This window comes from Lonchura striata, chromosome 3, assembly GCF_046129695.1.
Source record: "Lonchura striata isolate bLonStr1 chromosome 3, bLonStr1.mat, whole genome shotgun sequence".
NCBI classification, from domain to species: domain Eukaryota; kingdom Metazoa; phylum Chordata; class Aves; order Passeriformes; family Estrildidae; genus Lonchura; species Lonchura striata.
The window spans coordinates 57,532,703-57,556,224 of NC_134605.1; the positions used below are offsets into that span (position 1 = coordinate 57,532,703).

At 38.7% G+C, this 23,522-nt stretch overlaps 1 protein-coding gene across 3 annotated transcripts; it reads left to right on the top strand.

Moving 5' to 3' along the window:
* The first annotated feature begins 811 nt into the window (after positions 1 to 811).
* On the top strand, positions 812 to 22,405 carry LATS1 (large tumor suppressor kinase 1). 3 transcript variants are annotated; one of them, XM_021540628.2, is made up of 8 exons: positions 812 to 886; positions 4,748 to 5,253; positions 7,310 to 7,460; positions 9,290 to 10,818; positions 15,530 to 16,112; positions 16,811 to 16,993; positions 17,241 to 17,347; positions 18,296 to 22,405. In XM_021540628.2, the coding sequence occupies exons 2-8, from the start codon at positions 4,903 to 4,905 to the stop codon at positions 18,812 to 18,814; spliced, it is 3,423 nt and encodes a 1,140-aa protein (XP_021396303.1). In that variant the 5' UTR covers positions 812 to 886; positions 4,748 to 4,902; the 3' UTR covers positions 18,815 to 22,405. The 3 variants fall into 3 exon arrangements, with proteins under 3 accessions (XP_021396303.1, XP_021396305.1, XP_021396304.1); XM_021540630.2 differs by having other exon boundaries at positions 9,293 to 10,818; XM_021540629.3 differs by lacking the exon at positions 812 to 886 and having other exon boundaries at positions 1,293 to 5,253.
* Positions 22,406 to 23,522: the final 1,117 nt, after the last annotated feature.

Sequence of the window (23,522 nt, forward strand, 5' to 3'; positions counted from 1 at the left end):
GTAGTTGTCTGACTTACTAAAATAATTCAAATAGCTGTGCTTGCAGGAATGTAATTGGATTGAGCCTGGGTATTGAGCCTGAAGGATGGAGAAACCTCTGTGTTTGGGCAGGAACAGGTTAGTTATGAGGTGTTACACGGCATTTCCACCATAACCACTCTAGAGTGGTACTTTAAATCACGTCGGCGCGAGGGGCCTGGGTCTGCTGGGGCTGGAACACCTTACCTGATGCACATCTGTGTGTGTCTGGCTGCAGGAGCTGGATGGGGCGCTGGGGACAGGGCAGTCCTCCCTTTGTGTGGGGCAAGGTGTACTGAGTTGCCAGTGAGCTCCTTAGAGCAGCTTAAAGTTTTGCTTCCCGATTTATTTGAAATGTAAAAGATGGAAATGAAATGGATCACGCCAAGCGCTAACCGGTGGGTTTTCCTTCCTGTTGGTCTGTAACGAGTCCATCATTCGGGCATCAGTTGAAACACGAGGCTCGGCGGAACTTTCTCCTCCCCATTAAAAGAGAATGGGAAAACCAGAAGATGGGGATTTGTCCGCGGTGCCCGGCGCTGTCCCGGGAGAGCCGCGCTGCGCGGGCGCGCAGGGGTTACAGCGGGCCGCAGCTCCATCCGGGAGCGGCGGGAGCCGCGCGAGGCAGGCCGGGAGCTGCCCACATCCGGGCGGCTCCGCGCCGGGGACACCGACAAAATGGCGGCGCCGAACTGAGCGGCCCGGGGCGGCGGCGGGCGCTGGCGGAGGGACCGAGCGGGCGCTGCCGGCATCGCCGAGGGGCGGAGGAAGGGCGGAAGGAAGGGAAGGGCCGCGGCCGGTCGGCGCCGCGCGGGCGGGGCCGAGCTCCGGGCGCCCGGGGCGCTGCCCCGCCGCCTTGTCGCCTCAGGTAGAGTCCGCCGTGCGCGGGGCCGGGGCGGTAGCGGGCCCGCTCCGCTCGGCCCGACGTCCTGGGGCCTCTGCGGGACGCAGCCGTGGCAGCAGCGACGTCAGGGCACGGCCTGGGGCCGGCGAGGCGGCAGAAGCGCTGGTGTCCCAGCGGGGTACATTCGGGGTGCTCCTCCCGGCCGGGAAAGCCTCCTGCCTGCCTGGTCCTTGGGAGCCGGGTGCTGCTGTCCTGCAGCGATCCGTGCCGGCCTGAGCCAGCGCAGCGGGGCTCTGGCTGCCCTGCAGGTGTTAGCCCTGAAGATCGCTCCCAGGTGCGCCTCAAATGACTCCTGCTGCTCCCGGGAGTACATGTGTACGTAGAGAAGCTGCATCCTGCTAAAGGAGATAGCAGAGCGTAAGAATGGAAACAAACCGAGCGAGTGCACCAATGTTCCTAGTGTTCATCTGGTCTCTGGTTCTTCCCAGCTCTGGCTTCTCTGACCATATGCAGTTGTGCTTATGTGCTAATTTGGGGGTCCAGTTTTCTCCTTATCCTATGAAAACTTTTTGCATTGGAAGTGCATCCTTTTGGGGAATTGCTGTTGCAGCTCAATGGCTTGTTACCTGAAAGAAGAGCTTCCTTTAGTCGGTCTGAACAAGTCCTTACAAACTTAATTTTATGATTTGTGAGGTTTCTGTTACTTTGTTTATCCCTAGCAATGAAGCATTGTGATTATGTATAAGCTCTTACAATAGGTACATGAGGGAGGGCACCTACATACATTAATATGTGATGTTCAGTACTCAGTTGGCAATATGGGCATTGAAAGTATTTTTATAAGGAAATTTTATAACTTATTTTTATAAGTTAGATTACAAAGCTGTGTATTTTTACCCTCAGAAAATCATGGGAATCATTGACAGTTGCATGTTGCCATTCAGAGCATCACAGGCTGGTTTGGGTTGGAAGGGACCTTAGAGATAATCTCTTGTCAGCTCCCTGCCCCTAGACCAAGTTGTTCCAAGCCTCATCGGGCCTGGCCCTGAACACTTCTGAGCTTTCATCCAAGCATTTATATAAATATAAGTCCAATCTTTTATGATTATAATGTAGAAAAAAACATGATGGGCGTTCTTTTCCCTTACAGTTTGACCTGTAGAAGAAAATACTGTATTCCCATATTTTGAAAAGAAGTGAAAGATTATTTTTTTCAATTCCTCAATTCCTTTAGGGAAGAAAATTTAATCAGCAAAAACAGCTGCATTGACAAACAGATTATTTAAGGACACAAAACTACAAGAGGGAATAGACATCAGTTCTCTTGGGTACAGTTGGTGTTTGGTACTTAGAAGTACAAAGTTTGGATACTCACTTGAGATACTTACTCAACACTCTCTTCCTTTAAAATGTGTGCCAGTGTCTATAAGCAGAGGTGACTTTTGAGTTTTGAGATTTATATATAAAGCAAGGTAAACTCTAGTAATTCCTGTTCTCTGGAGGACTAATTTAATTTGTTTTCTAAGAATTAAGACTTAGTTTCACATGTACATGCTGGTACCCATCAGTGCTGTCAAAAGGAACAACCCACCAAAAAATGTTATTTATTTGGCTAAGTTCCTTAGCTTGGTTCATGCTGTCTGTCTGACCTTACAGTTATGCTGTCTGTGGTAAGTGGTGGGAGATAAGTGGACTGGCTGGTTTACACTTCTAAACTGCTGCTAAAAATTTAAGTTGGAGTGCAGCTTTATTTCCCAAGACTGCTCCTGATCTATGATTTTAGTTTCCTGTTAATTTAACCTTGATTTCTCCTAGAGGGTGTTAGATTTATCTATGCCAGCTACCCGAGGTGTAACTATGAAGTGAATATGGAAATACCAGATGAAATTTCTAAAATATGTCAGTGCAAAACCCCATTTTCTCCTGAATTCCAGGCCTTTGGAATTTGTTAAAAACTTGTGTATGGGTATTTTGTCAAGTTCTTACTTAATTTTCTTTGGAAAAAGTATTTTCAATGTGGTCTTAAATACGGCATGTTTGGAAAATTATTTTGAAAGTGGCCAAAATTAAATTACATTTTAATAGCTCTCATGCTCTACTTTCTGCTGATTTCTTAATACTTTGGGCAATATTTCACTGTTGATTATTAAAATTCACTCATGTCTGATGATCTCTTCCTTATTCAGTGAGCACTGAAGAATTAGATGCTATCAGACTGTATTAAAGAAACATATAGCTCCCCAACTACACTCATTTAAGGTTTCAAAGCTATCACAGTGCAAAGAAGGCTTGTGGTTGCAGTTATACCCCTTAAGGTTTAGAAAGTTTCATAAGAGAAATTCTGTTATTTCTAAAATGGTTCTCCAAGGAGAATGGGATTAAGTGGATATACCTTCAGTGTTACTTTTTGCAGTCCTTTTTTATGTATTACTTCCTAGTTTTCAGGTTTTATTTATATATAGGTAGCATGAGTATTTAATTCATATTATCTGCATGTGTTTCAGACGGTTCTTTTTCCTATTAACTTGTCATATTCTTCCTCAATTGCTTGATCACTGATTGGTTTGTGACAGTGCAAGTATTATAGAAATGAAACCTGAATGAAGAAAGAGTGACTTTATTGTAGACTGTAAAATTTTGGTACTTGTTTAATTTATGTCTAATATCAGAAATGCTTAGCAACAAGTAGTGAAGGAACACTGTGTTGGGCTTCAACATTTTTGTTGCCTGTGAAGAAAAGACAGCGCTGAAGCTTTTAGTTTATCTTGCACTATCTTAGTAACTGATCTTCCTCTGTGAAACAGTACGGACTGAAAAAGTTTAATTCCATGGTATTCTAAAGAGGCAAATGCTCTGCAATTTCTTCAGTGTTTCACTGTGGTTGCTTTATCCTTTGCCATGCAGTTGCAGTAATAATTAATGCCCAGCCTGAACACAGAGATTTGAGTTCTCTGCACACACAGGGCTCTTTCCCTGATGAGTCAGCGCCTTCAAAATGCAAACGTTTTTTATTTGGCTTTTGGCAGAAAATTCTGTTTCCCTTACCAAATGTCATAGCTATGCTCTCAGTGAATTTGATGCTTGAGTTGTTAAACAATTTTTCAGTAAAAAAAAAAAAACTGATAAAAATTTTCTTTGTTTCTCTTTCTGCTCTCATTTTCCCTTATGTAAAATAAATTTTAAAATTACTTAACTATTGATGAAGACTGGTTCAAGGAGACTTGAGCTAAGAGACTGTGAAAGCTTCAGAATCTGAACTGTTAAACATATGTAAGTGGCAGATGATACAAGAAGTCATAAAGTTCCATGTGATGAGCCAGACAAGTGTTTAGTTTTAATAAATGTGACTGCTAGAGAATGGATAAAATCACTGTAATTACATGCTCTTACTGGTGAATTTCTCACTCCCATCTTTTGCTGGAATTAGATGTCAGAATCATTGAACAGCAAGGTGATTTGACCCATATCTTGGCTGACTGGGTAGTAGAGTTTGATCTTCCTATTACAAAGGTGCTGATGGGGAGGACATAGGTGACAGACACAGGAGAGAGGGGAGGCAAAGAAGCAGTGCTGAGTTAGCGCACACCAGTGGTTCATATCTGCTCCTGAAAGCTTTGTCCACCACACAGAGCTTTTTACTGTGTCTGCATCCTTTGCAATTCAGGACTGTTTAGACTTGAGGCGCCTAAAACATTAGTTGTTAACAGACAGTTAAAAACCCAATATGGTTTGTAAATTAGGCTGAGTAAAGACTGCCTGAAGAATTTGCTTAGTGTGCTTTTAATATCTGAAGGCAGTGCTGCATGTGAATGTTTCACTGCCATCAGTGCTGCATTGTGTTTTTTTTTTTACTGATCTGTTAAATGTGATTTGTTTTGTTAACAGAATAGCAGTTTTGGGTTGTGACAAGCTCCAGCATTACAGGAACCAAGATTTCACAGTGAAGAGCCACTGCTTTCTCAAGTTCTGACATCAGCCAGTCTTCCTTGAATTCTGGTGTGTGCGAGTCCTTGGTGGAGGTTGCATATATACATGTTTTCATGAAGAGAAGTGAGAAGCCAGAAGGTTATAGACAAATGAGGCCTAAAACTTTTCCTGCCAGTAATTATACTGGCAGCAGCCAGCAGATGCTACAGGAAATACGAGAGAGCCTCAGGAATCTGCCTAAACCCTCAGATGCTGCTAAAGCTGATCACAGCATGGGCAAAATGTTACCTGAAGATCCTAGACAAGGCCGAAATCCCCCCAAATTTGTAACATATCATAAGGTTTTGCAGGAGATAAGAAACTCACTTCTGCCTTTTGCAAATGAAGCAACCTCAGCTGTCAAAGGAACATCAGAAGTTAATCGACAAATGCTGCAAGACTTGCAAGCTGCTGGCTTTGATGAGGTGAAGTGTTTTATTTTGAAGATTTGGTGTTCTGCTAGCTATAAACTATTAATGCATGTTGGAGGGGTGCTGGTCAGGGAATGTTTGAACAGCACGATAAGCAAAAAGCTTCAAAATCTGGTAGATTTCTCATTAAGACATGAAACTGGTAATAGTGGGAGATGTAGAAGAGGACTAGAAGGATTTAGAGAGACTTGGCTTTGTTTATTTAAGCATCTTATCCAGATTGTTCTTGTGTGGTAGGTTGTTCTAATTATTTATATAATTTTAGTCAGAGAGGACTGGACTCTAGAACGTGGATTTTGCCTCTGATGCTCAAAGTAATTTTGGATTGTGCTCAATTAAAATAGGTTGATAAAATGTAGCCATTCTAAATTGAAAGGCAATACCAAATATTTTGGAAATTAATCTGAAATGTTGTTTCCAGAAAGGAAATACACTTCAATACACTTACAGCTTCTGTGTTTTTACTGGGACCTGCACATCACATAAATCATGCTTGTTTTCATGCCTCCTTTGTAAACCTGGGTACAAAAGCATGTTTAAAAAGAGCTGGCAAGCCACTCATCTTTCCAAAGGAAAAAGGCACAGTACCACAGCAGGGATTACCTTTACAGATGTGCCCTGCTTGCAGTAGTGACCAGCTCATGAGTTCTGCTGTCTGTGATGCTTTGGTGTTTACAGAGATCTACTTCTACCAAGAGTGAGCTTCTCCAAAACTACCAACTGGCTTTTCTTCAGCAGCATCCCAGTCAAGCCAAGTGCCGATAGTGGCTTTTAATGTTCTTTTCACTTGATCAAATACAGAGACCAGACTGTGTGTCAGGAAAAATGGAAGGATTTTATAAATTATTTTTGTAATATTTTGCTCCAGCTCTGTGATTCATTGCTGAGGTTGAGGAAGTGTTTTTGTTGTTGTTGTGTGGGATTTTGGGGCAAGTTTTTTCAAAGTAGATTGGTTCTCAGCTCTGTTTTTACAGATTTGAACCTGCAGCCAGTTTAGCAAACTGAAGGTTGTGGTATGTGGCTGGACAATAAATTAGAAAGGTGTCTTAGGGTGGTGTTTTTGTTGGATCCTTTGGATCTTGAAGCCTTTTGCTTCTACCCTTTGTTCTTGGATACAACTGCAAATTCCCATGACATTTGTGATTGTTTGGGGCTTTTTTCAGGCACAGTGTCAGCATAAGCCCTTTCTGCCGTGTGTTAACCTACAGTTTGTTATCACAATAGTCCATATGGCACTGATCCGCATACGTCACTAGGAGCAGATACAGCTGAAGTAGGAAAGCAGTTTTCTTGGTCAAGAAGAAGACTGGTTTTGGTTTTTGGTTTGTTTTTTTTTTTTTTTTTTTTTTTCCAAATGAAATATCACAAGCATACTTGTTATTTCTCCCCACCTCTCAGGTAGTAGGTAGCATTAAGGGGTAAAGTGGAACAGATAGGTATCAATAAGTATCAGATGTGTGTGTGTATATAGATAATTATATATATATGTATGTATATGTATAATAATCAGGGTAGAATGCTGTTGATTGTATTCGGGTTTTTTTAATCCTAAATACCTTACAGAAAATCTCATTTGCTTACTATGGTTCAAGTTCAATCCTCATGTGTTCTGTGTATAGTGATATTCTTTAAGACATTAACGAATTCATATTGCATAGGTGACCAAATTTTTGAGCTGAAAATGTTGTATCTGCTTTTTCTAATGTCAGCTGGTCCATAAGGATTGTAACAAATTTATTGTATAGGGTTTTTTTATAACATCCGTTTTTAAGGGTTGTATGACCAAACTGTTCTATGAATAGCAAGGTGACATGATTTATATCAAACTACAATGCTTCAACAAGTTAACTTTTCTTCTGAACATTGAGACTGAAGTACTATTTTGGATTATCTCTTCTGAAGAAGACATTTTAAAATTAACTCTCAAACAATTGAGAGAAATTGATACTTTGTAGAATTACTTTGGAAAAATTAGTGGAGGTTATTTGGCTAAATAACCATGATTTTTGGAATCTTGTAAGTAATTTTTTGTATATAATTTTCTCTCTAGGATATGGTTATACAAGCTCTTAGACAAACTAACAACCGTAGTATAGAGGCTGCCATTGAATTTATAAGTAAAATGAGCTACCAGGATCCTCGTCGGGAACAGATGGTTGCAGCAGCAGCAAGACCTGTAAATGCAGGTATGAAACCGCCAGGTAAGTGTATCCATGGTGACTCAGTAACTCACTGCGTGTATTCTTATAGGTAAAACATAGAACATAGTAAATTTTGCCTTCACATGCTCGTAGTAGCACAGAAATGCTGAGATGCAGGTATTTTGCTTTTAATAACAGCATTTTACATATCTGATGTAATCCTTCTGAAAGATAGGTCCATTTAACATGAGTTTCTTAAGCATTGTTTTATAACTGCATGGTTTTATTACTGTGGATAAACATTTCATACAAGGAATGGCATTCAGATCTCATTTTGGTAATTTCTGTTACCTTGCTGATGTGGTGCCTGTGTTTTGTTCTGCCAGGCACCACTAAGAAATAAGTGCTGAGCATTGAAGAATTCTTTTAATTTTTTGTCTCTCTTCACACACACTCCCACACAACAGCATTCTGTATGTGCATTTTTGTGTATGTATTTGTCTGTGTGTGTATTTATATATCGGATGACTATGATATTTGTATTTTAGGATGTGATGTTCCAGGATCCCTCTCTGCTTAATTTCCTGCTTGGTTCTAGCTTTTGGTTGTATAGTTTTTAAGGCAGGCTTCATGTTCTTAGATATGTTAGAGGACAGACTGTGTCTTTACTAGCAGAGTCAGAATTTTGCCACTTGTTATTATTGCTTTCTAAACAGATTGTAGCACATTTTTAATACAACTTGATGCCTTTTTAGTAGCATACACCTAAAAAAAGAGTAACTTTAAAATGCAGCAGAAATACTGAACTTTTATTTTACGGAAGTTGGGTGCTGAGCTGCTGGAACTGAAGTTAGATTTTAAATCAACAATATAGGTAGGAGCAAAAATTAGTCAGGAGTTGCAAAGAAAAAAGTGTTCTTTTCCTTTAGTCTATTAAGCAGGATTAGTTGGTGCTTGTATGAAGTTCATAGGTAAATTCCACCATGTAGACATAGTTTTCATTGTTACCTGCAAAAATATAGTAATTAACACATTCTTTGAGGACAGGGTGACTTTCAGCAATTAAAGTACTTAGTGTGTTTACAGATATTTTAGTGTTACCATTATAAAAACCACAGTAAGACTGCCTGCACTATCAGTTCTTTGTATATTTTGTTTATATGATGCAAAATAGCATCTGCAAAGTAAATATAGAGCGAGGTTTTGCTCTGTAAGTTTTGTGTTCATGCAGTTTTAATTCTTGCCTCTCTATCTACAGCACTGGTTCCCAAAAAGATACAACTTTTAAAATTAAAGTACTTAGTCAAATTCTGCATTAGGAGAATTTAGCAAGTCTGGGTGATCTGTATGCATATAAGGGTGCAAACCTTGATTTTACAGCATTTAGTTAAATTTTAGTTTGAGAACACTTAAGTGTTTTGCAAGTGTTAACTGGAAGGGATAGCAACATAAAATATTCTTCCACACTATTACTTGTTTTGCATTTGTGCTGAACATTCTGAGAATTTCTTGTGCAGGTAATTAAAAATACATTGACTAACAATGACTAATAATTTTGCACATTACCATTTTTTTCAATTAAATTTTACGTTTTCACTGAAGCAAAATGAATTTTCAGGAAAGTTATTTCTAAAAAGTCACTTTCTGGTATTATAGTTTTATAGTTTCAATGTGGTTTTTTTTTTTTTCCTCTTATATGTACACTGAGCATATTAGCATGCTGTGCTATGTATTACTAGAAAAAGTTTTCATGTGAAGTACAGTGGATCATATTGTGTCAGGGAACTCAATTCCTGTTTCTGTAGTAATTAACGCAGAACAACATACTCAAAGCAGTAAACAGGAATAATTTCCAATAATAAAAATGCTGTGTTTTCTTCTCGTGGAAGCAGGGGCTGTCCAGCAGTCAGTTAACCGCAAGCAGAGCTGGAAGGGTTCTAAGGAGTCCTTGGTTCCTCAGCGGCACGGCCCTTCCCTGGCAGAGGGTGTCATTTATCGCTCAGAAAGCCCCAGCTCGCAGCCTGATGTAGGAAGGCCATTATCTGGATCTGGCATTGCGGCATTTGCTCAGGCTCATCCTGCCAATGGACAAAGAGTGAATCCCCCACCTCTACCACAGATAAGGAGTGTCACTCCTCCTCCTCCTCCTCCTCGGGGGCAGACACCCCCTCCAAGGGGAACTACTCCTCCACCTCCTTCCTGGGAGCCAAATTCTCAAACAAAGCGGTACTCTGGAAACATGGAATATGTGATCTCCCGTATTTCTCCAGTGCCACCAGGAACATGGCAGGATGGTTATCCACCTCCACCTATGAATCCTCCTCCTATGAATTCATCCACACAGGGTCAGAGAGGCATGAATGCTGTCCCCATTGGCAGGCAACCAATAATCATGCAGAGTTCTGCCAACAGTAAATTTAGTTTTCCCTCTGGAAGAGCTGGAATGCAAAATGGCAATTGTCAGTCAGAATTCATAGTTCATCAGAATGTGGTGTCTGGAAATTCGGTGAGTCGCCAGCCACCCCCATACCCAATGAATCCAACTAACAGGCAGAGTCCCACAGCACTACAGATGCAGGCAGGAGGATCTGCTCCTCCTTCAGCATACACCAATGGGAATATTCCTCAGGCAATAATGGTGCCAAACAGAAATAGTCACAACCTGGAACTTTACAACACAAATGTGGCTGGAATACCTGCATCCTGGTCACAGCCTTCCCCTGTGCAGCCGCAGTCGTCACCAGGCAATGGGCACGACTTGCCTGCGTGGCAGCCCAGTATTCCCGTGCGGTCAAACTCCTTCAACAACCATCACGGCAGCAGGCAGAGTCACTCTGGCAGCTCCCAGCCTTCTGCCACCACGGTGACAGCCATAACGCCAGCTCCCATTCAGCAGCCAGTGAAAAGCATGCGAGTGTTGAAACCAGAGCTGCAGACTGCCTTGGCACCCACTCACCCTTCCTGGATGCCACAGCCCGTGCAAACTGTTCAGACCATTCCCTTCTCCGACAGCCCCTCTACCAATATGGCAGTTATGTCTCCTGTTGCGGAGGCTCCAAATTACCAGGGTCCCCCACCACCTTACCCTAAACACTTGTTACATCAGAATCCTTCTGTCAATCTGTATGAGGCAGGACCCAAGCTCAGCAAGGAGGAGCCACCTCCTTTGTCCAGGGAGGATGAGAATGAAAAGAGTTATGAATGTGTTGATTCAACAGATAAAGAAAAGAAACAAATTACAACCTCACCTGTTCCTGTTAGAAAAAACAAGAAAGATGAAGAAAGAAGAGAGTCTCGCATTCAAAGTTATTCCCCTCAAGCCTTTAAATTCTTCATGGAGCAGCATGTGGAGAATATACTCAAATCACACCAGCAACGTTTGCACCGGAAAAAACAACTAGAGAATGAAATGATGCGGGTAAACTCTTGCTTCTTTCTAAATCTATTGCTAAAGTTTTCTTGCATTACTTTTATGAGATAGTAGTCTTCATTGTAGAATTAAATAGTACCAATAAGTAGAGCATTTAGAACCTGTGGCATTGAAGTCTATTTTTAATCTTCGTATTTGAGATGTGGCAAGTTTCTTCTGTGTCTTGTTTATATATTTAATTTTCTTCCTAGAAATTTATTTTTAAGTAAGTTTTTTGGCTGTCTAAAGGTAATTCTTATGGCCTACAAAAAGTAAGGCAGCAGAAGTGAAATAATTGTTACATAAACTGAAATGTAGCTACATAGCTCATAGCTTTTTGTTATGGGTTCTATTTAATCCTGATTTTTGAATTACAGGCAATATTTTAATGATTTAAAAAACTATTTCTATTTTTTAAAAATAAGTACTGAAGGTACAAACAAAGTGGGGACAAGTGGCAGTCTGGCTAGTGCTCTTACTTGGACACCCAAACAGTAATATGATTTACATTCTGCAGTTTGTTACCAGTAGGGATAGTTTTATTAAGTTAAAATAAAAAGCATTTAAATGTTAGTTGGGGTTTTTTTAGAATGAAGGAGATGGTATCTTTTGTCTAATTATTTTGTAATCTGCACTGAAATCTGTTTAAACAAGAGCAATCGAAGGGCATAATTATAAAACAAATACATGTGAAATCAACTGTTTTGTGTCTGCATGAAGTCAGTGGTCTATTTCTATTATTTCAATGCTCTCTTAAACCAAATCAAAAGGGTAAAAGCTGGAGCTGACAAACCTATGTAATTTCAAAAGAGAAAACAGTGAGAAGTAGTGAAACTAATATTTGCAGAAAGGTGAAATTGAGATCTGTCACACAAATATATTTCTTAACAATTGTAGTTGAAAGTTTGGCATAAGTATGATGTTCTTTTTTTATTTATTTTATGAGAGTATCTATTTAGTTTATACTGCTTTCTTGACATGCTGTTTTTTAAATCTGTATTTTCTTACTCTTTGAAAAATTTTACTGTAAGCTGTAGTCTTTTATAAGTGTTTACTTAATCACGAATAAGTAAATGTTAGCAAGATTTCGTCCTGGAACTCTTACTAGATCTTTATTCTTAGTCTTCTCTCTTTCCTTTTTCACTTCACTAACAGCTGATTTAAACTGTTAAGGTGTGGGAAGCTTTCCTGAACTCTGTAGCCTCCATCCCTGTGTAGACAAGTAAGATTCTGAAGCAACAGTGTTTCTTAAGAATAGCATGATGCCTTTTTAGAGGGCTTTGCATGCAATCCTGCATCAAAATTAAGCATGAATTTATTTTGGCTATTTTTGAGTACTTAAATGTAAGATTATAATTAATGTTGATTTGCAAACTTCACTTTCCCTTCTTACTGTGTTGTCTTCTGTAGTATCTCAGAATAAGTATTACTTTTATGAAAGCACTGATAGAACTTTGCTTGATATTTTTTCTTGGGCTTTTAAAGCACCATAGTAGGGGTATTACATAATATTTTTAATATTAATTCAATTACTTATTAATGGATTATCAATATTAATTGTAGAATATTTATAATATTAATGCTATAGTTTTAATAGTTTATGCTGGGTTTAAAGCTGGGATGTTTTAATTACAGGCTGGAGGGTGGAAGATGGGTTATTGTACTGCAGCAGACCTCTCCTTTTTCATAAGCATACAGGAGAGGAATGCCACAACAGTAAACTATATTTTGGGCCTTCATGAGAAGGAGAAAGGAAAATTGTTTATTTTCAGAAAGTTTTAAGAAGATTAAGCAAGTATTAAAACCCTTCTTTTCTACCCTTTGAATTTTGAAAGAAAAAAACTCAGAATGCATCCCTGTGAAAACACCTGCTTTCATCAGATGCTGTATTTCTAACATATGTGACATATTTCTATGGTGTTAGGTCTCCTAGGAGCTGAGTGGTCTCAAAAATGTTTGATTTAGATGTGTAAGTTCAGCCAAGAGTTGTAATAGGTGTCTTTCCTGCAAAGAGAAACTTAAGTCATCCTTTAAGGCACAGCAAGATGAGAAGGAAGCAAAATGAGAGCAAATTATGTGATGCTAGAGAGCAAAACATTTGGTGTCTGATGTCATGAAATAATTGGAGATACACGTGCAGAAAAGTTTGTGCAGCTGACAGTCTGTTAATTTTTGGCAAATGCTGAAGCTGAGGAGAGTTCTAGGGAAAATACAGCAATTCAGAGAGAAAGTTTGTAATTAACATTTGGTTTAGTGGATGACAGGGAAAAATCAAGGGTTGAGGGAAGAGATGATAAATTGCAGTACTTGGGCTAGTTTTTTATTATAAAGCAGTCCAGATGCAAGAGCTAGAGAGTGGGTAGAAGAAAGCAAACCTTTCAAAAACCGGGGTTTTGGTGAATCTTTGTATGTCTCACAGTGATTAATGATTGTATTGAGTCTCACACCTAAGGAGTTTGTTGCCGTGTAGGTTTTTTCCTTTTCAAGCTTTTTCAGTGATGGGTGGGGTTCAGTTTGTGTCAGTTTGTATTCAGTTGTGTCAAGTGGGTCTGTACTGAAGTAAACTTTAGGATTCAGATGGGCTTTAAGAAGGTGACCCACCATTATCTGAAGTTTACCAGGTTCACGTCTTCAGCTGTCTTCTTGACATTTGCAAGTCTTAAAAGCACATCCTTCCTTTTGTACTGAAGTGTGCCTTAAGTCTGTTAATTCGTGGAAAACTTCAGATGTTTTTGTCTTGGAAGACACTACGCAGATGTTCCTGCAATAAGACAATTTTTTGATTAAAAGCATGTAGTTGAACCTATTTCCCACACCAGTCTTGAAACTACAGCTAACCAGTTTTAACTAATGCCTATCTGATGTCTACAAAAAAATTTATCTCAAATTTGTGACAGTCTTCTCCATTTAAATCTTACCAAATTTGTATAACTTGTGAAATTCATTTGGGTAGACAATCATATTGTATGCATTTTCCTAATTGCATCTCCTTTGGATCCATTTTTGTTATGATGCCTGTAAGAAATTCTGTTTTCTAACAGTATTTTCTTTATTGGTGACATATAGTAACTTGTGAAAGCATTTTTAAGATACTGAGTGATATCAAATTGATTATTTTTCGCCTTTTTTTGTCAGTCACCTCTATTATATTTTGTTTCAAGTTATGTTGGAAGTCAGACAAGGCTGAAGTCATATATTAACATACAGTCTATACAGGCCTAGACTAGTTAATTAGTCCTATTAATGGTTCTGAATACTGCTATGCAGACAGTATCTCACATATTTGAGGCTTTAAAGAGATGGAAGCAGCAAGACTTGGTATCAAGAATCAATGTTAAAGTAAAAAATGGAAAGCTTTTAGAATAGTGCTCAAGTACAGTTGTGATGTTTGCAGTGTTCAGTCTGGCCATGTTTGAGTTTATGATCAACATGTCCATTAAAAAAATAAGGAAGTATGCTATAAGTTGAACTTGGAAATCATTAGTGTGGGATGGTGATTTCAAGTCCAATAGGCAGATAAAATAATGGAGATGCTGTGAGAAAGGTAGCATATAGTAATTTGAAAATGCTGTCAGGAAACAAAAGAAGGAATGAACATCAAGCTGGGGATAGTGTCACAGAGAAAAAAAATATTAAAAAATTGAAGACAGGTTCTATTAATATTAAAACAAAGAAGAAGGATTATTTTGATTCCAGGTCCTGAAATTTGCCAAGATAAATGGCACCAAAATTGAATGGAACTCTTAAGGGCATTGAAACCAGCAAAAATATACCAGGAGGGCATGCAGGTTTGGAGTACAATGAGAGTGATCAATGTGGTTCTTGTAGATAAAGGTTTTCACGCTGTAGGTGATGAGTTGTGTGTGGTCTGGGAGTGTTTCAGCTGTCAGAATGTTGGTGGCTTTGGCTGGAACATAGGGTGTTCAGTCAAGAGAGGGATATGTACACAGATGGGAGCCAAGAAAAGATATTGTCAGGATGAGTGAGCCACTTCAAAAGGAAGTTCTCTGCTCAGCTGGTTCCTAGGAAGAGTGGAGAGCAGTGTTGAGTGTGAGCAAAGTCCTCTTAGAAGGGGGTGTGTTATGTGATGAGAGGAATATCGGTTGGTCTCAGCTTGTGGCAGAGGCACGGCCTTGGTGTGGGCGGGCAGTAGGAAGCCAGTAGTATCTATTTCAGGTAGCTACACGTGGAAGTGAGAGAGTGAGAGGGAATACATACTCCCTCCTGCAGCTGAAATTCTAGAGCATGGTCAGGAAGTTCAGTGACTTCTGCTCCAGTTAGTCTGCCTTTCCCATGGCAGCTCCTTAGCCCTCAGCTAAGACACAGACGTGTCTTGGCTTTCTTTAACCCTGTAAAGAGAATCAGGGAGGCAGCTGATGCACGCTGTTCCTCAGATAATATTATTTGCAGTGGTTTTTATCAGTAATTTGTAAATTACCTTTCTTAAGAATGTAGTAGTCCCTTCTCTAGAACCTCCTGGTGCATGGCACCTTGTGCATTTTGCTGTTGAAAATGATCACATTTCAGTTTTTTATCACTCCTATATGTTTTCATAGAATCCTAATGTGTAAATTAAAATAAAACCAAATCCCTTTAAGTATTATTTCTTGTGCTGTGTATAAGTATTTGGCTTGCTTTGCCTAAGCCTTGTAATTAATCATGAGAAGATCACCAAGAATTAAGAGTTCACTCTTCAGATTTAACTCTGTTTGCTGCATAGGTTGGATTGTCACCAGAAGCCCGGGATCAAATGAGGAAAATGTTGTGCCAGAAAGAGTCAAATTACATTCGGCTAAGAAGAGCTAAAATGGACAAATCAATGTTTGTAAAAATTAAAACCCTGGGAGTTGGTGCATTTGGAGAAGTTTGCCTAGCAAGAAAGGTGGATACTAATGCTCTATATGCAACAAAGACTCTGAGGAAAAAAGATGTCTTGCTTAGAAATCAAGTTGCTCATGTTAAAGCTGAGCGGGATATCCTTGCAGAAGCTGATAATGAATGGGTAGTTCGCCTGTACTATTCATTCCAAGATAAGGACAATTTGTACTTTGTAATGGACTACATTCCAGGAGGTGATATGATGAGTCTCCTAATTAGAATGGGCGTCTTCCCAGAAAATCTGGCACGGTTCTACACAGCAGAGCTGACGTGCGCAGTTGAGAGTGTTCATAAAATGGGCTTCATCCACAGAGATATTAAACCTGACAATATCTTGATAGACCGTGATGGTCATATCAAACTGACTGACTTCGGGCTCTGTACTGGTTTTCGATGGACCCATGACTCGAAATACTACCAGAGCGGTAAGAGAAATCCAAGTATTCTTTACAAGGAATTAAATTATAAATGAGTAGAAAGATGACTGTGCTGTTTGTTTTATGAGAAGGTTTAAATAGGCTTTTCAGAATCCTACTTGATTACTGAAACAGCTGAAGAAAATGTTGGAGCAAAAGAAAAGTCACGCTTTTGAGAGTGGTAAAATACAAATTATGTGATAGCTTGTTTTTAGTTTCCAAAAATAAAAACATACCTTCAAAAACAAGGTTTACATTACTTATGATTAGTTTTTCTCAAAATGTCACATATCTTAGGCCAGACTGTTACACAGTCTGTGGTGAGAAGATAAAGGTTTAAAATCTGGGTTTTTTTTTTGTGATTTAAATGTTAGAGGTTTATGTTTGCGTTAAGTGTAAAAACAATATACACATTATACACCCTAGAAAATGTTAAGAAAAATCTGAAAAGTATCAAGATTGGTATTTTTTCATAGTTAAGTCAAAAATTAGTTGAAAAATTTGTGTCCTCAGAGGTTGGTGTTTTATATCATAAATAAAAATCAACATCTTGATGTTGATTTTTGTTTTAACTCTCAGGTTCAGTATTGAAACTGAAAAAGATTCTGTCTTGTAACACAGAATGTTAATGGTTAAAGAAAATGTCGTATTAGATAAGAACAAAAGTAACCATCGTCAGTTTTGCCATTTTTGTCACTCCATGGCAGGTGATCATGCCCGTCAGGACAGTATGGATTTCAGCAGTGAGTGGGGTGACCCAGCAAACTGCAGATGTGGGGATCGGCTGAAGCCGCTGGAGCGCAGGGCTGCACGGCAGCACCAGCGCTGCCTGGCCCATTCCCTGGTGGGCACACCCAACTACATTGCACCAGAAGTGTTGTTACGAACAGGTAATGTATGTGGTTTTGTACTGCAGTCTCACTATAAAGTGACTGGTACTCAGGTGTGCTGCTTCACTTCTCCCACACTCCCACTTCTCCCCAGGATGTGATATTTTAAGAAAAAAATATTTTTTAATATGGAAATCTTAAATAAGTATTGAATAGAATTGATTTCTCTTCAGAACTTTTTTAGTCTTAGAAATGTAAGATAAAAACTATACAAAGGCTTGACTACCTTATTTGAACTTTATTTCAGGTTACACACAGTTGTGTGACTGGTGGAGTGTTGGAGTAATTCTCTTTGAGATGCTAGTGGGGCAGCCTCCATTCCTGGCACAAACACCACTGGAAACACAAATGAAGGTAACTCTAAAAGTCTGGTATTAACAGGTTTGAAACTTACATAGTCTTGCTAATTTGTAGTGGAAACAAAGGTGATGTTTGACAGCACTGCCTATCCAAGCGTGTTTTAAACTATGGCAATTTTAAACTTTTATGTTACTGTGGAGGTGACTTCCACAGTCTTTATAAAGAGACTTCTAGAATCACATTTGTGACTTAACCTGGTCGTACAGTAAACATGCCAACAAAACATCACATCACATCTCAGCCTTTCACTGTTTGTATCTGTTCCAGGTTTTATTACCTTTCCCTTTCCCCTTCCCTTCCCTCTTCCAGTATCTGTTCTTTTCCCACCTCTTGGCTTCTGTGCCTGTTTGCCTGCAGAGGATTTCCTTTGGTGGGAAGGTGGAGGAGCAGTAGATGACTGCCTGCTCAGAGCTACTGATAGCTCAGAGCCTTTGGTCTTTTCCTTTCGGAGCCCCTGCTGTTTCAGAGGAAGCATCAAGGCAGTCTTCTGCAGGTGTCATTTTTTGCAGAATTGCATTCAGGTGGCTCAAATGTAGTGCAGTATTGATTATTTTTTTAACTTGAAATCTCTTAGGCTTTACAGTACATCATATAACTCAAAACTCATCTGCCTCACCTTTTCAGGATTGTAAGCCACGTACCTAAGCTCAGGTCCCAGGTACTGGATTTTATGGTATTTTTGTTGGTTTATAGCAGACGTCTTCCATGCCAGACTCTAGTTTAGATTTGGAATGTGAATAAACTTGCCTGCATTTTGCCAGATTTCCAGACAAAATATTCCTGTGTTTCTGAAAGAGCAACTTCATGCTTTCCCCTCTACTGTGAAAAACGTTAGACATACTGAATTATTTCTTCATAGTAATTTGTTTTCTTTTGTTGTTTTAATGTATTTTTTTCTTTTTGTGAAATTATAAATAAATAACACATCTTTTTGCTTTTAAGGTTATCAACTGGCAAACTGCACTTCATATTCCACCTCAGGCTAAATTGACTCCAGAGGCCTCTGATCTTATTATTAAACTCTGCCGAGGGCCAGAAGATCGTTTAGGCAAAAATGGTGCAGATGAAATAAAAGCTCATCCATTTTTCAAAACAATTGATTTTTCAAGCGATCTACGGAGACAGCCTGCTTTCTACATTCCCAAAATTGCTCATCCTACGGATACGTCAAACTTTGATCCAGTTGATCCAGATAAATTGTGGAGTGATGATGATAAGGAGGGGAACAGAAATGATACCCTTAATGGGTGGTACAAAAATGGAAAACATCCTGAACATGCTTTTTATGAGTTCACCTTTCGAAGGTTTTTTGATGACAATGGCTACCCATACAATAATCCAAAGCCCATTGAGTATGAGTATGGTAGTTCCCAAAATTCAGAACAGCAGTCAGATGATGATGATGATGATGATGAACAGGCAAGTAGAGTAGTTCAGAGTCGTGATTTGGTTTATGTTTAGTAGAGGAATAAAAGTCAAAAATGAAATAATCAGTTTTGCAGTTGTAGCTTTTGAAAAGTCTCTTCCTTTAAGAGTATTGAAAGAAGATTGCTAGGGTAAATATGTGCACACTTCTTTTTAAATGCTAAAAAAAAATGTTTCTTTATCTTCCCTCTCTGTACATTTTGTTTCCCTAGAATATAGGGAAATCCTTCTAAAAATTAATTTATTCCAGTGATGTTAATTGTTTAATTTAGAAGAGATTTGATGTGAGGTTAAAAAAAGTCACTTGAATATTATTATTGGTCCTCTGTACTCTAAGTACTCAAAATAGGAAATAGTGATTTTTCCCCTAAAATGCCTGGTATCTATTTATACATATAGTGAATAATTTTAGAGAACAAATCTCTGCTTCATAATTTTTAATCACAGTTTTTCCATGCATTGACCAAATATAAAACCTACTTTACACTAATAAAGTTCTCGGATACATTTCTGAAATGAAAGGCTGCTGTACCCTCACTTCTCACTGTATTTAGCCTCATTATCCACAGTGTTGGAAAAACAGCCACCTCTCTGGTGAAATGTTTCCAGCTGCTGTGGGAGTGGCCTAGTTCTCAGCTTTGAAACACAAAAGTGTCAGTCTTGACTATAGTATGATCATAAGATGATAAAACATTAGAACTAGTATTTTATTAAATAGGGATTGGATTTGATATTAGTAACACTAGCATGTGACTGGTACTCCTCTCAAAGCAGGACTGCTCACTCAGAAACAACTTGATTGTCTCTTGTCATCAGTTCTATAGATGTAAGAGGAAAAGAAGCCTTAGAAACACTTTCTGAAATCTAGTTCAATTTTCTGACTACAGCCAAACTGTAAAGTGTGTACAGTACTGCTTTAGTTGGGATTTTTAGTTTGAAAAATAAATTTCAGAGTAGTATTTTTATGATAAATTTGAGATAGTAATGGGAAAAGATTATAAATTATTACTTTTGAGACTTGTAGAGACCCATTTGCTTTGGCTGGAACAGTTTTCCTTCCAGTTACACAGGCACTGAGAAGGCCTTTGCATGGCTCTGTCTCAGCTGGCAGTACAGTTTCAATGCTCTGTCACGGCCTGGTTCAGAACAGAATTAGGAACTTAGAGCTGTGCCTGCTGCCTTCTGCATTACTGTTTCCTTAATTTCCAGCAGCAGATGCTCAGGTAGCTCCTAGGGTCTCATGGAGGGTACTGAGCCCATTGAGGTTTTGTGGAACAGGGATGGGAACATCACTTTAAGCAGTTTCACCGAGATAAGATCAGGAGTTAAGTGTTGAGAGGCAGAAAGAATTATGTTTTTGTCTCTATCCTCCTTTTCCTTAAAATAAACACAGTGGTAAAAAAATGCACTATTTTTAGTAAACTTAATGACTTTTGAAACATTTCTTCTTCCTTGGAATTGAATTCCAATGGATAATCTTATAACATGGCATGTAAGCATTACTGCTTTCCTAAATTATTATTTGTGCCATTGCACTGGCATTGCAAGTATCTAAACAACATGAAATTGGTGTTCATACCTGTTCTTGAAGCAAACATCAGTTACCAGTTTACTTTTCTCACCAAGCTGGTTTGTTTGCTTATGGCCATTTATTCTCTTTTTGTGCTTGAGTCCAGTGTCTCTTTTTGTGCTACTGCAACTGTCTCTAGTACTGTCCTACATACTGGCTCACTGAAGAAAGTGCTTGTCGGTTAGCATTTGGAATTTCCTTTCTTGTGAGTGTAGTCATTTGAGTGATCCAGTTTCTAGTGTGGTCCAAAAATGATTTATATTGACATAACTGAGGAAACTGCAGCAGCTTGGCAGTGAGGAAGTTTCTTAAACGTACTTTGTCACAGAAGAAAGTGTTTGTGGAAGTTTGCCCCTCTACTGTGAAGCATTTATAATGGTTAGAAGATGGTTATGAGAAGTTTTCTCAAAGAAGTTGTTAGTTGCTTACTATAACGAAAATGAGTTTGCAGCTTAATAAAACAGTCCTGTTCTGCCTTTCCCACAGCTGTTGAAATAGAGTAGCTTTTAAGATTAATTTCATTTAGCTTAATTATTATAAAATGGTTGCAGTGCATAACTACTCCATTTTATATATTATGTAAAAAAGATTGCTTTTCATGTAAATAAACTTTAAAGATTATCCTCCTTCTTAGTAAGTATCCCAGTAAAACTGGTCTACTTGTCTTGGAGCAAAGTATAATATATTGCTGGTTAAAGGTAATTTAATCAAGCCTCTGCTTCACCATTTTTGAAGTGTGCAGAGAAAATAATGTCAATTCATTAAATTGACTCTTAAAATTGCCTTTTCATCTGAGTATATTTCTCCTCTGCCTGCACTATAGTATACGATGGTGTATTCCTGTTTAATACTATTACTGATCCTAGGCAATTTAAAAATAATTCTAAAAAAGAATAAATAAGTGTCCTGTAAAGGCACCATTGGTCTAAAAAGAAAAACCAATTGCTTTTATTAAAGGAAATTATTGATTGTTTTAAGGACATGCGCAGGTACTGAAATACTAAATACTCTTTTGCCTTTTTTAAACAAATACAGGAAGTGCTCATAACTTTAGAATTTGGTAGATGCTTCTGGCATTTTCTAATATCATGTGTTAGAAGTTCCTTGTTTGCATTTTGCCACCTGTATGCTGCAGTGTTACGTGTTTCCTTGCAAGAAGTTACAGTCCGGGTTCTTCTCTGAGAAAGTTAGTTACACATGAATGTTGTCACAACTCTCCAGCATGCTCTGCTTTACCTATGTTTTGAAACTTGACATAGATTCAGAGTCTGTTGAGATTCTTCATATTTGCTGCTTAAAACATGGGTGTTTCACTGGTGACCTACAATGGGGATTGGTTTATACAGGCAGTGGAGAAGAGAGGCTCCTAGCCAGCAGTTGTGGAGTTCTGCAGTAAGTTTTAGTTCAGGTTACCTTTACTTTGTAAAGCATGAAAACAAGTTTCTCTTTTATGTGTCCTTGTATACATATTAATTGTATTTATAAAATGTTCTATAATCCTATAACTTGTACTGTAAATAGTATATGATATTCAGTGGCATTCTATCCTCGGGCAGGCCCTCTTGCTGTATCTTTTCTATTTTCAATTTGTAATAGAATCTATAGAATTTTTGTCTTAGAAAGTCTCTTTGAGACTGATGTATCTTCCGCTGGTGCAAAAACTGTGAGTGGGAATGATTTATTTAGACTCCTTTTAATATTATTCAGCTGATAGGCAGTGCAGTGGGTGGGTTCTTAGATTATGCTGCTGTCACTGAAGATACTATTAGGCTTTTGTTTCAGATGTTGTGGGTGTTTCAGATCAGAACTTAAAATCTGTTTGCTTTATTTCAGCCAAAGCAAAAAAGATAATGAATTGGGTCAATGTCATACTAAAATGTTTTGAATGCCTTAAGATGGTCATGATAAAGGCACTATTCAAGTTTACTGATTTATATATATCTATATAGATATATATAGACATATTCTGTGTGTATATGTATATATAATGTCCTTTTTGTATTATAAGACTGTCAGTTCTTTGGAGTCTTCTATTAAATACATAGACCATCCCACAATTCTGCTTAAGCGGATCATTCATTTATTCTGTGTCTAGCTAGTAAACTTAACAATTTTGCATTATCTCATGGCCATAGTAAGTTATTCACCAATTTTTTTGCGTGTTCTTTACTTGTCTCGATCATGACTGGGCATCCTGTTTTGCCAGGTCTCTGCATTCCTGCAATCCAGCTACATGTGTGCCATGCAATCTCTGAATGTGCATTGGCACACTTGCGTCTTTGGGGCTTATGGGGTGGTGGCTTGGACTGTGATCTCCAAGACTCCTGGTGTTCATGTGAAAAGAATGTGCATATTTGCTGACTTTTCCAGTAGGTACACTGGAGCATCCATCCCCTCCATCCAGGACTGCCAGGTTTCCAGTTTGTCAGTGCCCAGCAGTTGAGCAGTGGAGGCTTTCTTGCCCCTTTTGACTGAACACACAGCATTGTGTGTTTGACCTGGGGCATGGGATGCGAGTGGTTGCACTGACACCTTCTTAAAAGCTATTTAGAATAAGAGAAAGAATTCCAGCTCTCATGAGCAGCCTAACTGAATTATCAGCTACTGGTAGTCAGTGGCATTCTGAGTTATAGAAATTGTTCTCAGAATCGGTTTCTGTAGTGTAACACTTCATGGGATAATAGACACCACACTGGACCTTTATAAGAAGTGAAAATCACATTCTTATTTTGGCTATTCAGACATAAAATGTAAACATTAGTTGCCTAATTACATTTATTTTTCTGTCCTCCTTCACATCCCTCTTCAAGTTCTGTTTATGCTGCAGCAGTTCTACTGTTTAACATTAAAATGGCACACATGTAACAGCAGGAATGCTGTTGTATTTGGCTGTCACCTCATGTTTGTAACCTGTTCTGTATACATGTTGATTTTCAAGAGATCAATTTGTTGGTATTCTTTCTGTGTCCTCTGCTGCCTCTTTCATCAAAATAAGTAAATCTTACGAATCACTGTTACTATTTTTTATTATTATGCATACATTATGGACCATGAAGCTGTTCCTTAAGAAGACAATGTATCACAATTTTCATCTGTGTTTGTGAAAATCCCCTTCTTGAAGTGCACATCTCAAAGTGCTAATGCAGAAACTAATGTGTTATTGGAGAGACTGAG

What these genes read in the sequence shown, in the direction of transcription:
- LATS1 (XM_021540628.2), top strand. Translation starts at nt 4,903, where the DNA reads ATGAAGAGAAGTGAGAAGCCAGAAGGTTATAGACAAATGAGGCCTAAA. An exon ending in AAGCTGCTGGCTTTGATGAG is followed by an intron (nt 5,254 to 7,309) that starts GTGAAGTGTTTT and finishes TTTTCTCTCTAG; the next exon opens with GATATGGTTATACAAGCTCT. An exon ending in CACTGGAAACACAAATGAAG is followed by an intron (nt 17,348 to 18,295) that starts GTAACTCTAAAA and finishes TTTGCTTTTAAG; the next exon opens with GTTATCAACTGGCAAACTGC.